The sequence below is a fragment of the Chaetura pelagica genome, unplaced genomic scaffold, assembly GCF_000747805.2.
Source record: "Chaetura pelagica isolate M959 unplaced genomic scaffold, ChaPel_1.0 scaffold215, whole genome shotgun sequence".
NCBI classification, from domain to species: domain Eukaryota; kingdom Metazoa; phylum Chordata; class Aves; order Apodiformes; family Apodidae; genus Chaetura; species Chaetura pelagica.
Window position 1 is genome coordinate 848,544 of NW_009953206.1, and position 12,202 is coordinate 860,745.

The 12,202-nt window shown below is 44.8% G+C and overlaps 2 protein-coding genes across 2 annotated transcripts; both read left to right on the plus strand.

Moving 5' to 3' along the window:
* The first annotated feature begins 33 nt into the window (after positions 1 to 33).
* On the plus strand, positions 34 to 7,689 carry RBBP5 (retinoblastoma binding protein 5). The gene is made up of 12 exons (XM_009997508.1): positions 34 to 202; positions 884 to 1,024; positions 1,414 to 1,576; positions 1,996 to 2,105; positions 2,262 to 2,381; positions 2,630 to 2,783; positions 2,891 to 2,962; positions 3,560 to 3,677; positions 4,334 to 4,403; positions 4,513 to 4,742; positions 5,464 to 5,658; positions 7,664 to 7,689. Exons 1-12 carry the CDS (start codon positions 60 to 62, stop codon positions 7,687 to 7,689), a joined length of 1,542 nt encoding a protein of 513 aa, XP_009995810.1. The 5' UTR covers positions 34 to 59.
* Positions 7,690 to 10,894: 3,205 nt separating this feature from the next.
* On the plus strand, positions 10,895 to 11,695 carry TMEM81 (transmembrane protein 81). Its single transcript, XM_009997533.1, has 2 exons — positions 10,895 to 11,487; positions 11,572 to 11,695. The coding sequence occupies exons 1-2, from the start codon at positions 10,895 to 10,897 to the stop codon at positions 11,693 to 11,695; spliced, it is 717 nt and encodes a 238-aa protein (XP_009995835.1).
* The last annotated feature ends 507 nt before the right edge of the window (positions 11,696 to 12,202 follow it).

Consider the following 12,202-nt stretch of genomic DNA (forward strand, 5'->3'; position numbering starts at 1 on the left):
CGCGGGGCTGACCGCCCTTCTCCTCGCAGGAGGCGGACGGCACCTTGGACTGCATCAGCATGGCCCTGACCTGCACCTTCAACCGCTGGGGGACCCTCCTCGCCGTGGGCTGCAACGACGGGCGCATCGTCATCTGGGATTTCCTGACCAGGGGCATCGCCAAGATCATCAGCGCCCACATCCACCCCGTCTGCTCCTTATGGTGAGGAACAGCTGGGTGGGGTTGTTTTTTTCCCTCCTCGGAAAAGCTGAGCTCGGTGTTTACTCCCTAATGAAGCTCCTGGGCCCTGTGTTAGGTGTGAAAGGCTCGTTTTTGTTAGAAATTCTCTGGTGTTTGTGTTTGCTGATACCCGGGTGTGGTGGCTGCTGAAGTGTCAGCCCCTTGTGGGAAGCTCAGTTACAGCTTGGGACCCTCTGAGAGAATTGAGAAGCCTGTTGTGCCCATGAAGTGTTTAGGTGTGATGTTATTTTTCACACAGATTTATAAGGCTGGGGGGTGGGACTTTTGACCAAGGCTTGTTGTGATGGGACAAGGGGTAATGGTTTTAAGCTGAAAGAGGGGAGATTTAGAGTAGCTATTGGGAAGAAATTCTTGGCTGTGAGGGTGGTGAGACACTGGAACAAGTTGCCCAGGGAGGTTTTGGAAGCTCCATCCCTGGCAGTGTTGAAGGGCAGGTTGGACGGGGCTTGGAGCAACCTGGGCTGGTGGGAGGTGTCCCTGCCCATGCAGGGGGGTGGGACTGGATGATCTTTAAGGTTCCTTCCAACCCAAACCAGTCTGTGATTCGGTATCTGATAACTTGTTTTGGTTATTTGAAACCCTGGGTGTGTGTTTTGCACGTGTAAGGAGTAACTGTTGCTCCAACTCCTCTGGTTACTGTAGCTGGAGCCGGGATGGCCACAAACTGGTCAGTGCGTCCACAGACAACATCGTGTCCCAGTGGGACGTGCTCTCCGGAGACTGCGACCAGAGGTTCAGATTCCCTTCACCCATCCTGAAAGTCCAGTATCACCCTCGAGACCAGTAAGTCCTGGGAAAAGAGGGTTGAATACTCTTGTTTTCATAGAACTAGTTATTATTGAAATGGTGCAATTTGTTTATTATGGAAACATCAGAAAGGGAGGAGAGTAAACAGGAGAAGGGTTCTTGGGAATGTGTCTTGGGAACCTCTTGTTTGCAAGTTACTGCATAAACTTGGAGAAGTTTCCAGAGGAAGAAAGTGGATGAAACAGACACCAGCTCAGTGTCATGTTGTCATTGAAGGAACAAAGACAAGATAATCAAAATACAGAGGTATCCTGGGTCTCTTGATATAGGTTGACCTTTTTTTTTCCCCTCTGCTTTTAAATCTGGGCACTTCAGAGAAAAAATAGAACCCAAAACCTCTGAATTGTTCTTTTTCTTTGTTGCAGAAACAGAGTTTTGGTCTGTCCCATGAAGTCGGCGCCAGTGATGCTGACGCTGTCAGACTCCAAACATGTTGTCCTGCCTGTGGATGATGATTCTGACCTCAATGTTGTGGCCTCTTTTGACAGGCGAGGGGAATACATTTATACAGGCAATGCTAAGGGGAAGGTGAGATGTTAGCAGGCAACACTGGCTGTGAACTTCCTGCTTTTCCCAAGTTGCTTAAGGTTTTTGAGTTGTGTTCTTTGTTTCGATGTACAAATAAGGTGTCCTGAATAGTTGATATCCTGCTGATAAGATCTTCTGAACAGAGCATCACACTTTATCTTTGAAGATCTCTAGATTACAGTCTTTGTCTCAGTTAGGTCTTTGTCTTGCTGTTGACTTTGACCATAGTTGTTGAATCCTTTTCCAGCATAAATAAACCAATTACTATGTCACAGAAACTGCAGTTGCAGAATCTCAGCTATTCCTGTGTATGTTGCTGAGGCTCCTCTTGCCAGGGTTAGCAGCTAATGTGCAAGGTACCAGAAGGAGAATGAGATACAATGAAGACACTGATTGCCTCCTGTTTCCTTCATCTTCAGATCTTGGTCTTAAAAACAGACACTCAGGATCTTGTTGCTTCCTTCAGAGTCACAACTGGAACCAGCAACACCACAGCTATTAAATCGATTGAATTTGCTCGGAAAGGAAGGTGAGTTACTTCACTGATCAGCTGGTATCTTTAAAGGTGAATTGCAAGCTATAGGATAGTCTTAACCTCCCCCCAGTTGTTTCATGGAACATATTCTGATTCTTTTTTATTTTAGCCTTTTAACCCAACACATGTTTTGTGCCCTTCCTCCTGCAGCTGCTTTTTAATAAACACAGCTGACCGGATCATCAGGGTGTACGACGGCCGTGAAATCCTCACCTGTGGACGAGATGGGGAACCTGAGCCCATGCAGAAGCTGCAGGACTTGGTGAACAGGTAGGAGACAGCAGAATGGCTGCTTAGCCTGCTATGAACCAGTGAGGTTTGTGTGCTCAGCAAAGGAGGCTCTGGAGGAAAGGGTGGCTTGTTATCTTATTCAGGGTAATGGACAGCTAATTTAATTTGAAACCTATCTGCCAGAATTCAAGTTTAAGTATTTGTGGGTGAAGAACGAGCCAACTCCAGAGTCCTCCATCCTCCCTGTGATGTTGCTGTTGAACTTGTGACACTGTCTTTGCACCCAGGACCCCGTGGAAGAAGTGCTGTTTCTCTGGTGATGGTGAATACATAGTGGCAGGTTCAGCACGACAACACGCCCTGTACATCTTGGAGAAGAGTATTGGAAACCCAGTGCAAATCCTCCACGCGACCAGAGGAGAGCTGCTCTTGGATGTAGCAGTAAGAAAACTGTCTGCTCTTACTATGTTTCTTGTTATTTTGGAAAACTAAGCTTCATTTCATTAACCAATTAAGCTCCTCCTCTTTTCTCTTCCTTGTAAATCCAGTGGCATCCTGTCCGACCCATCATAGCTTCCATTTCCAGTGGTGTTGTGTCCATCTGGGCTCAGAATCAAGTGGTAAGTGGTGTAGATTTTTTCCTTAAGAGGATTCCTTGGGAGTTTCCATCCTAGTAGACTGAATGTTGAAATCCATGATTAAATTCCCATCCAACAAGCTTTTTAGGCCCACCTGCCTAACCTGACCTGTGTTTGCCATCTGGTTGAATGTGAGGAGGGGACTAGTGCTGCAGTTGCTGAACTGGTTAAGCTTTGCATTAAATCTTAAATATAATCACAAGGACATTTAATTGTCCTTCATAATAAATAAATGTCTTTAACAACAAAAAAATAAATGTGGGAATGGTGTCCTGAATGTGTCTTTCAAGTGCAGGAAATCTGAATGAGCCCCAACTAAGTGGCTAAACATGAATGTGCAGCTTTAGTTTTAGGTGTCATTATTACATATGTTGCAATATTTAAGGAATATTGTGTCATATTTTCAGTAGGACCTAATTCCTGAAGTTCCTAATTTGCCAGGTGACTGTGGAGCCCCCAGTGAGGCTTGTTTTTTGTGATCTTGTACATGGCTTGGGGGTTTTGATGCAGAATGAGGTGGTGATCGCAGGAGTCCTCACTGTGGCATGAGGTAAAAATCCCTTTGAATTTGTGGTTTAGGAAAACTGGAGTGCCTTTGCACCTGACTTCAAAGAGCTGGATGAAAATGTAGAATATGAAGAGAGAGAGTCAGAGTTTGACATTGAAGATGAAGATAAGAGTGAGCCAGAACAGACAGGTACTGCAGAAAGAGCTGCTGTGCAGCAAATGGTTTGTAATCTCTGACTGTGCAACTGTAGTAAGAATTAAAACTGGTAGTCACAGTAAAAATAAAACTGGTGGTCACAGCAGTACACATGGGTGTTAAATAACAAATCAGGAGTAGATAAATTAAGATGTATGAACTAAACAGGGTGTGATTCCTGCAATAGAAGTGCAACGTTTTTTATTTTTATTTTTTTAGGAAAGCCTCCCCTCTCCACTATGTACTTAAGCAGTAAAAAATACCCCTGGATCACAGCCCCTCAACAGCAGCAGTGCTGAGTCTCAGTCAGTAGCAGCACAACCTGCCACTTGGTGGTGCCAAAAAATTGTGCTATGAAAGGCTTGTGGGAGTTAAGCACGAAAATAAATCTCATCTGATTTAGAATTAGTTGAGTGAAAACAACAAAACATCTAGAATATTTAAAATAATTTATCCAGCTTCATTACTGGTGGTTTGTAACAATAGGTCTGTACAGAACATAGAAAATAAATAACTGATGGACTTAAAAGGAAATAGTTTAATTTTTACTTCTGTATGCTTAGACATTTAAGCACAGCCAGTCACCATCTTTTTAAGTAGTTTGTCTTTTCCTTACTGCCTTTAATTCACATTTTTCCCCTGGTTTTTAGGTGCTGATGCTGCAGAAGATGAAGAAGTGGATGTAACCAGTGTGGATCCCATTGCTGCCTTCTGTAGCAGGTGCAAGAATGTTTTATTTAAAGTTTTAATACAAAATATGCCACTAAGATTCCCTGTATAATATAATAACCCCGAGTTTTAAACAAAAGGAAATGTTTTTCCTTCACAGTGATGAAGAACTGGAGGACTCCAAGGCTTTGCTTTACTTACCCATTGCTCCTGAAGTGGAAGATCCAGAAGAAAACCCCTATGGACCTCCACCAGATGCAGTTCAGAGCTCTTTGACTGATGAGGGAATAGGTTCTGAGAAAAAGAGGCAGTCCTCCTCTGATGGGCCTCAGGCACCAAAGAAGAAGCCCAAAACCACCAACATTGAACTCCAAGGAGTACCTAACGATGGTGTGTAGGAGCTGCTGTTGTTTTAATGCCTAATTTTGCACTTCAGATGGTCTGAAGACCAGAAGGTCACTCCTTCACTTCACAGGAAGGAGGAGGATACTCTGTGCAGCAGTTATTAATGGCCGCCAACTCTGCACTTATTCCTGACATTTTGCAAACTGGGAATCATAGAATTATGGAATGGTTTGGGTTGTAAGAAACCTTAAAGATCATCCAGTCCCAACCCCCCTGCATGGGCAGGGACACCTCCCACCAGCCTAGGTTGCTCCAAGCCCCATCCAACCTGCCCTTCAACACTGCCAGGGATGGAGCTGCCCTGGGCAACCTGGGCCAGGCTCTCACCACCCTCATAGTGAAGAATTTCCTCCTAATGTTCAACCTAAATCTCCCCTGTTCCAGTTTTGATCCATTTCCCCTTGTCCTATCACCCCACACGCATGTCCCAAGTCCCTCCCCAGCTTTCCTGGAGCCTGTTCTGGCACTGGAAGGTGCTCTCAGGTCTCCCTGGAGCCTTCTCTTCTCCAGGCTGAACACCCCAACTCTCCCAGCCTGTCTCCAGAGCAGAGCTGCTCCAGCCCTTGGATCATCTTTATGGCCCTCTCTGGACTTACCCCATGAGCTCCGTGTTCTTATGTTGGAGGCTCCAGAATTGGATTGTAACATTTAATAACAAACTTCTTCAGGAAATCATTCACTCTGGTAACAAGTTGTCTCTCCACAGAAGTCCATCCGCTGCTGGGTGTGAAGGGAGATGGTAAATCCAAGAAGAAGCAAGCAGGCAGGCCTAAAGGATCAAAAGGTAAAGACAAAGATTCTGCATTTAAACCGAAACTCTACAAAGGGGACAGAGGTTCTTTACCTCTGGAAGGAGCAGCGAAGGGTAAAGTGCAGGCGGAGCTGGGACAGCCCTTGACAGGTAAGGAACACCCTTGCCTTGCTTGGTGGCCTTGCTTTGTGCACACCCTGACTCTAGTCATAGCATTTGACCTGCCCAGGTGGCACTTGCTCACTTAAATATTTCCCTGCTGCCAAGGATAGGCAAAATTGTGCCATTTGTTATTTTTTCCCAAGTAGAAGTGCTTGCAGGATTTCTAATAAAACTTCTCCATGCCTGTGGATATAAAGAGCATGTAGAGTTTTTAGTAGAGATTGAGCACTATTTCAAAATGATAAAAAAAATCTTCTGGTAACTAATCTTTTCTTCAATAATTTGTCATAGAATAGATGGAAGGCTTTGGTTTGGTGTTTTTTCCTCACACTGCTAATGAACATGACCATCTGCAGAAGGATTTGAAGGAGAGAGGATGGTGCACTGTCAACTTTTACATGGACAGTAATATTGTTGGGGTTTTGTCTGGTCGATTTTGAGGGGGAAAAATGTAAATAGTGAAGGATTCTGAAGCTGGAAGTGACATTTTGTGCCATCGATACAAGGCAGAGTGATAAAGAGCAGAAAGGTTCTGTCAGCAGAACTATGAGGTGGAGCACCAATAATGGTCTGTTTTGAAGAAAAAACAACCCTGAGATAAAACTTAGGAGCTGAATTTTCTATCCCAAGCTTTAAAGCAGCTGTAGTTACATTCCAGAAAGTGCAGTTGCTGTAACTGGGGATGGGTTTTGTGGACTTTCATCCTGGGTTTTTTTTTTGGTCATATTTTGTTGCTCATGTACTAAACCAGGACTTCTGCAGTCACCTTTGTTGGGGACCAGGCTTAGCCTCAGAGAGTGTCAGTGTTCCCCATCTGTCTCATTTGCTACTTCAGCTTCTTATTTTGGGAAAGGCTCATCAAGCACAGCAAAGAAAGCTCATGTTTGGATCAAGTGTTACCAGCTCCATTGTGTTAGATTGTAATGAAGAACTCAGGGTTGATGCATAAACAAAGACATAGTGTCACTGATGTATCAAATTTTGCATTTTCTTGAACTCAGCAGTTGCTGTTGTGGATTTTAGACTCTATAGAAGTTATTATTATAATTTTTCCCCCCCTTCCTTCCCTCACTGCTGGTCCTGCGCTGCCCACCTTGCTCATTGTCCTTCCTGCTCAGCTCCTGTTATGCTGCTTGTACCAGTACTGATAATTGCTATTGCCAGAAAAAGGGAGTGGGATAAAAGAAACTTAGTCCATACATGGAAAAACGTGGTGGATGTTTTCTGGGCTGCCATTTAGTCCTTTCACACTTCACTTTGTAAAATCCAGCCATTAAACAGCCAACAACATCCTAAGCCCTTGTTTGTAGCCTGAGAGGTACTGACAAACTTCTAGTGTGAGATTTACCAGGCAGGGTGATTCTCTTTTGACTTCCTAAGTCATTAGGGGGCATCCAGTATGTTGTAAAGGATGAGAGTAAGGAATTGTCTGGGTTGTGTGGATCCTCAGGTGTCTTTGCTGGCATCTGTTCCACAACCTGACTGCTCTGTTGTGCTGTGCTGGATGGACCAGGAGTGTCACTGTTACTTGATTCAGCAGGCGTGTCCATTGCTTTCTTTCTTGCTGTTAATTAACATGACCAAATACAAAAGGATATAAATGAGAAAGGATGGTGCACTGGAAGCTCATTGTGGCTTCCAAAACGAGTTCCAGTCATCATTTGTTTTTTTTGACATCCTTGCCAAGCCCTACTTGGAAGGATTTTTGTGAGGTTTTCCTTGTACTGCTCCCATGCAGCTGTGCCAATATGGTCTGACTTGCTATAAAATAAATGTGATCTCAAATACAAGTGCAGAAATACTGGAGATCTTTGTCAAAGACAGCATCTTGATTATATCTCATTCTGGAAAAAATGTGTTCATCCAGAAAAATCTGGTTCTCTATCATATTTTTTTTCTGGAAAAGTTCCTGTGTTTGGTTGTCTCTGGTTTTTGGTGACATCTGTTTGAGTCTGGTTACTTATATTTCTCTTGTCTTTGATCTCTTTAGCAGGTGGTGCAATCTCAGAATTGTTATGAAGACACTCTTTATCTTCCTTTATCTTTCCTGTACTGGCACCATCATGTGGAAAATGGATGAAATGCTCAGTCAGAGTGGACTGACTAACACAGCAGACTGATTGTTCATGGATTCAGGGAGTGACTTTTGTAAGAGGTGAACGTGGAAGAGGAATCAGCCCCTGTTCCTCCTGAGCTGCCTCTCCAGTGAGCAGTCTGGGATGCTGACTCTCAGGTTGTGCAGTTTGCAGAGAGACCCACTGGACTGCCCTTGTGTGGGTGTATGGACCTGGTCTAAAGTGAGCTGGTACCCAACAGTCAGCCACTCCAGAGCTTATCAGCCACTGTCTTTTAAATATATATTATATTTTTTTTCCCTGGATTGAAGTCTACCCAAAGTGTGTATTTTTATTCCTGATGCCATATGACTGTGTATCCTGCAGACCTCCCTTTCTTTGCTGTTAATTTTGCTTGTGGTGATTTGTAAGTCCCTCTGTGCCAGCTGCACTGCCTTGGCAGCCTCTCTGGGAGCTCAGTGTCACATCTGCCGTGCTGCCATGCTCAGTGAAGTGCTGCTGCTGTGCCAGGTTTCAGTTCCTCTCAGGTGGATAGAGATCTCATGTGAAGAATCAAGACACCCTCTGAAGTCTGCAAAGAATGAATCTTCATCTTGTGAATATTTTAGACATGAAGGATGACTGCTTCTGGGGAAAGGGACAAGTGGAAGTAGCTTTAGATAAAACTCTCAGTTTATATGCTTTCATCTAGCCCGTGGTATGAAAAGCTGTGTTGGCAGTTTCTTTCTGTTCTTGCAAGTGCTTTTATTCTGCTGCTTTCCTGTGTGGTGCCCTACCAGAAACAATTGGCTTCCTCCTCAGCTGGTGGGTGCTGGAAGTTAGAGGGAAAAACAGAACCAATATTTCTCCACATTGAAATTGTAGTTTTTCAAGGTTTTTTTTCCCCCCACTCCTGGGTAGGAGAGGTGAATGCTGACAGCTCATGGGCAGCCAGGCTTTTAACCTTTATTTTGTAAGATTATCCATGTGAGAATGGGAAGAGACACTTTCTCTACCAGTGTCTGCAGCCTGGCACCTCTCTGTACTAGGCCAACTGTCTGTTAAAATAAAGTTTTCATTCCCAGTGCCCCTTGTTTGGTAGATTTTTATAATTCCCCTGCAATTCCTTTGAGTTTTTCCTAAGATGTAATGATGGGGATTATCACTATGTATTTAAATTCTCAAAGTATCCTGCAGACACTGACAACCAAGAAGAGGAATCACAAAGATATTTGTTAATTTGCAGTTAGAAGTGGTTGAGATACGAGCCTAGGAAGAGAGGAGCTATTTTAAATCAGAAGGGGTTTTTTGGAATTGTTTTCATTTCAGGCTCTGGTTCAGTGGTCTGCTTCTCCTAATGAAATCCATTCCCCCATGTACAACATCAGTTTTCTTTGTTCTTTCAGCTTGGAGAGTGACTTGCATCTTTCCAATCCCCCCCTAGATGATGTGCCTGAGCCCATGAGCTTCCAGACCTGTGCAGGCAAAGGTTCTCTGGGTTGCTTGAAAGCAGATGATTTGCCACAGGCTCCAGCCTTCCTTTCTGTTAAAACTTCTCTGTACAGTGTATATGTCCCTGGTTTATTTTCTCCCATCTCTTTATTTTTGTTGGTATCTGTAGGTTTGTACAATATTTGTCAGAGACTGGCTGGGTGGTAGTGCACTGCAGTGCTGTTAGTTTCTGTGTTTGTAAATAAAGATGTATGTTTTATTTCCTAAAGTCCGTGGGTAACTCTTGGCTTTTCCATACAGTGGTGATGGTTTATGTTGTGACAATGTTTAGGAATCTGACTGCAAACACAAATGTTGTGTCTTCACCACAGCTGGTGGTGTTTGGTTGGTTGTTTTTTTTAGTGTGGCATTTGATTTGTGGTCTCTTTTCAAGAGAGAGGAGTGAATCTGTGGTCTGGTAAAAGCCCTGTCCCCCCAGCACAGCCTCCCAGTGCTGGGTGTGGAGGGCACCTCCAGGGCAACTGCATGTGGAAAACAGAGACTAGATCTTCACAAGTCTTCCTTTTTAATAGATTAAGGAGTGTTAGGAAGAGAACTAATTATTTCACAGAGCTGTTAAGGAATGTGGCGGCTCAAGTCCTTTCTCCACTCCCTAACTCAGTTGCTGGTGAGGAGACATTGAACTGGAACTGACTTGACCACAAGTCAGTTATTCCATCAAAACCAGTTTTTTCCATTAAGAACTTTTTTTAGCAGTGCATTATTCTTTTGGGATGCTTACAGACTGAGTGAATCACACTGGAGTGTCCTCCCCCAGTCTGCTGCAGTGGCAGCACATGAGTGGTGTCTGTTTTGCCAGATCCATCAGGTGAACATGGAATTTTGGACTTGGGTCTCTCTGGAGCCAGTGGCTGGATGGGAGGCTGAGCAGGGGGGCTTAGGCTGGTGGCTCCTTTGTGGGATCCTGTGAGGTCCCTTTCCAGTCTGAGCGTGGCTGTCCAGAGCCTAACATGATGCAGTTGTGCTGAGTCCTCATCTCACTTTGTCTTCAGGGGAGTTCTCTGTTCTCCCTTGGAATGTTCTGACCCAGGCAATGTTCTGACCTGTGACATCAGGACATCCCTGGGCTGATGGAGATGTGAGTAGCTTCACTGAGCCCTGCTGGGTGTTGATGGGTAATCTCAGTGGTAAAACACTGCTCAGGTTGCCTTTGACATCAGTGCCATCAGATACAGAGTTTGAAATGTTGTTTTTCTGACCTTGGAAGTTAGTGGAGAACTTCAGATCTGGGGTTGTGCAAGTGTCAGACAAGTGTGTGGGTGCTGCACAAGGAACTGGGGTGTCCTTGTGCTCAACAACACCATTTTAAAAGTTCCAGTAGTGATTACTTTTATTGTTTTATAGTTTGGCTGGAAAGCTAAACTGGAACTACTTTACAGTGGAAATTAATCTCAAGTGGTGTGTAAAATCTTACTGGGAAGGGAGGGCTTCATCTTTTTTAAATTGCCCTCTTACAAGAACTGGATTTCAGAGTCACATTCTGACCCGTAATGTGTTGCATCTTTTTGAGCAGTGTTGTCCTTCAAGCCTGTTTTGGAGGAGTTTTCCTAATGGATGGATTAGGTGTTGAAGATGGTGCTCGTGGGATTTCAGAGATGTCTAGTTTGAAGATGTGCAAAGAATGAGTTTGTGTGGCTTTGGGAGGAGGCACGTCTGACATGAAGACCTCGGGGAACCACCCCGTCCTTGGGGCGTTCTGCTGTGCTTTCTATTTGCCTTTGGTAGCTTCCATGGAAAAAGTTACCATCCCAGCAGAGCTGAGGACAGCCATGGCAGAAATTGCTGTCAATACCACGTCCTGCAGTGTCACCTGTGGCCCAGGCTACAAGCTGGAGAGGCTGTGCTCGGTCACTGCCACTGGAGAGAGGAGGAACTGCACCATCCGCCGCTCGGGCTGCCTGACCACCTGGGCTTGTGGCATGGTGCACTTCACCATCCCGGTGGGCAAACCCTTCCAGTTCAACTGCCTGAGCCCGGATGAGGTGGGCTTTGAGAGGGAAGCCTATTTCTATACCTGGAGGTTTGCCCAGAGCCTCATCACCATGAACGACATGATGTTCAAACCTTTAAAAAACACCGAGTCTCTCGTCAGGCTTTCCCCTGCCAGGGAGTCTGATGCAGGGACCTACCGGTGTGACATGCAGCTGGTGAAGACGTTCAGAGTCATCAAGAGGATCTACTTTGGGGTCAGAGTCATCCAGAATGAATTAGTGAATCTGAACTTCCAAAAATCCTTGACTTGGGAACAGAAGTTGACAGCGGACAAGGAGGGAGGAAACACAGAAAACAAGGCCCAGGAAGAAGGGCAGGAACAGCAGCAGTGCTGGCAAGGAAGGGTGTTTTATGACTACCTGGTAGGAATTGGAAGTGGAGTGATAGGGGGTACCCTAGTGGGCATGGTTCTCTGCTGTGTGCAGAGGTTTTTGAGGAGAGCTGCAAATAAACCAGCTAAGATTTAGTACCATTTCTTGTCTCTCTGTCAGCACTGATGCAGTATTTCAGTTTTTCCCACTGACACAGTTTGCTGCCAAATATTTTCTTTGGAGGCTGATATGTTAGTATAGGGCTGTAGCACCAGAGCTTGAGACAGTAGCTCCAGATGGAGCAAGGCTTTGGTTCCACCTTCTGTAAAAGGATGGTCTGGAATGGTCCAGACAGGAGCTAGAGGACACTGAGTTACAGAAGCTGCCCACTGCTTGCTGCTAACTACCTACTTGTGCTCCTCTAGCTGGCCTTTATTTTAACTCAAAGTGTTTGGATTTTTAAAATTTAGTTAATAACTTGTGATCCTGATTCCTGTCTTATTTCCTCCCATTTCTTCTGCTTGGCCCAGAACTCTGTGGTGATGTGAGCTACCTGCTGTTTGGTAGATGGTGTTTCTGCAGCAAGAGGTGGAAAGAACTGAGGATGCTTTTGAGGTGGGCTTAGAAACCAGATTTCCTGGCTACCTGGTGTCCTTTCCATCA

Coding starts and splice junctions, on each gene's coding strand:
- TMEM81 (XM_009997533.1), top strand. CDS start 10,895: ATGAAGACCTCGGGGAACCACCCCGTCCTTGGGGCGTTCTGCTGTGCT. Junction 11,488..11,571: donor TCCTTGACTTGGGAACAGAA/GTTGACAGCGGA, acceptor CTGGCAAGGAAG/GGTGTTTTATGACTACCTGG.
- RBBP5 (XM_009997508.1), top strand. CDS start 60: ATGGCCCTGACCTGCACCTTCAACCGCTGGGGGACCCTCCTCGCCGTG. Junction 2,784..2,890: donor AGCTGCTCTTGGATGTAGCA/GTAAGAAAACTG, acceptor TTGTAAATCCAG/TGGCATCCTGTCCGACCCAT. Junction 4,743..5,463: donor CCAAGGAGTACCTAACGATG/GTGTGTAGGAGC, acceptor GTCTCTCCACAG/AAGTCCATCCGCTGCTGGGT.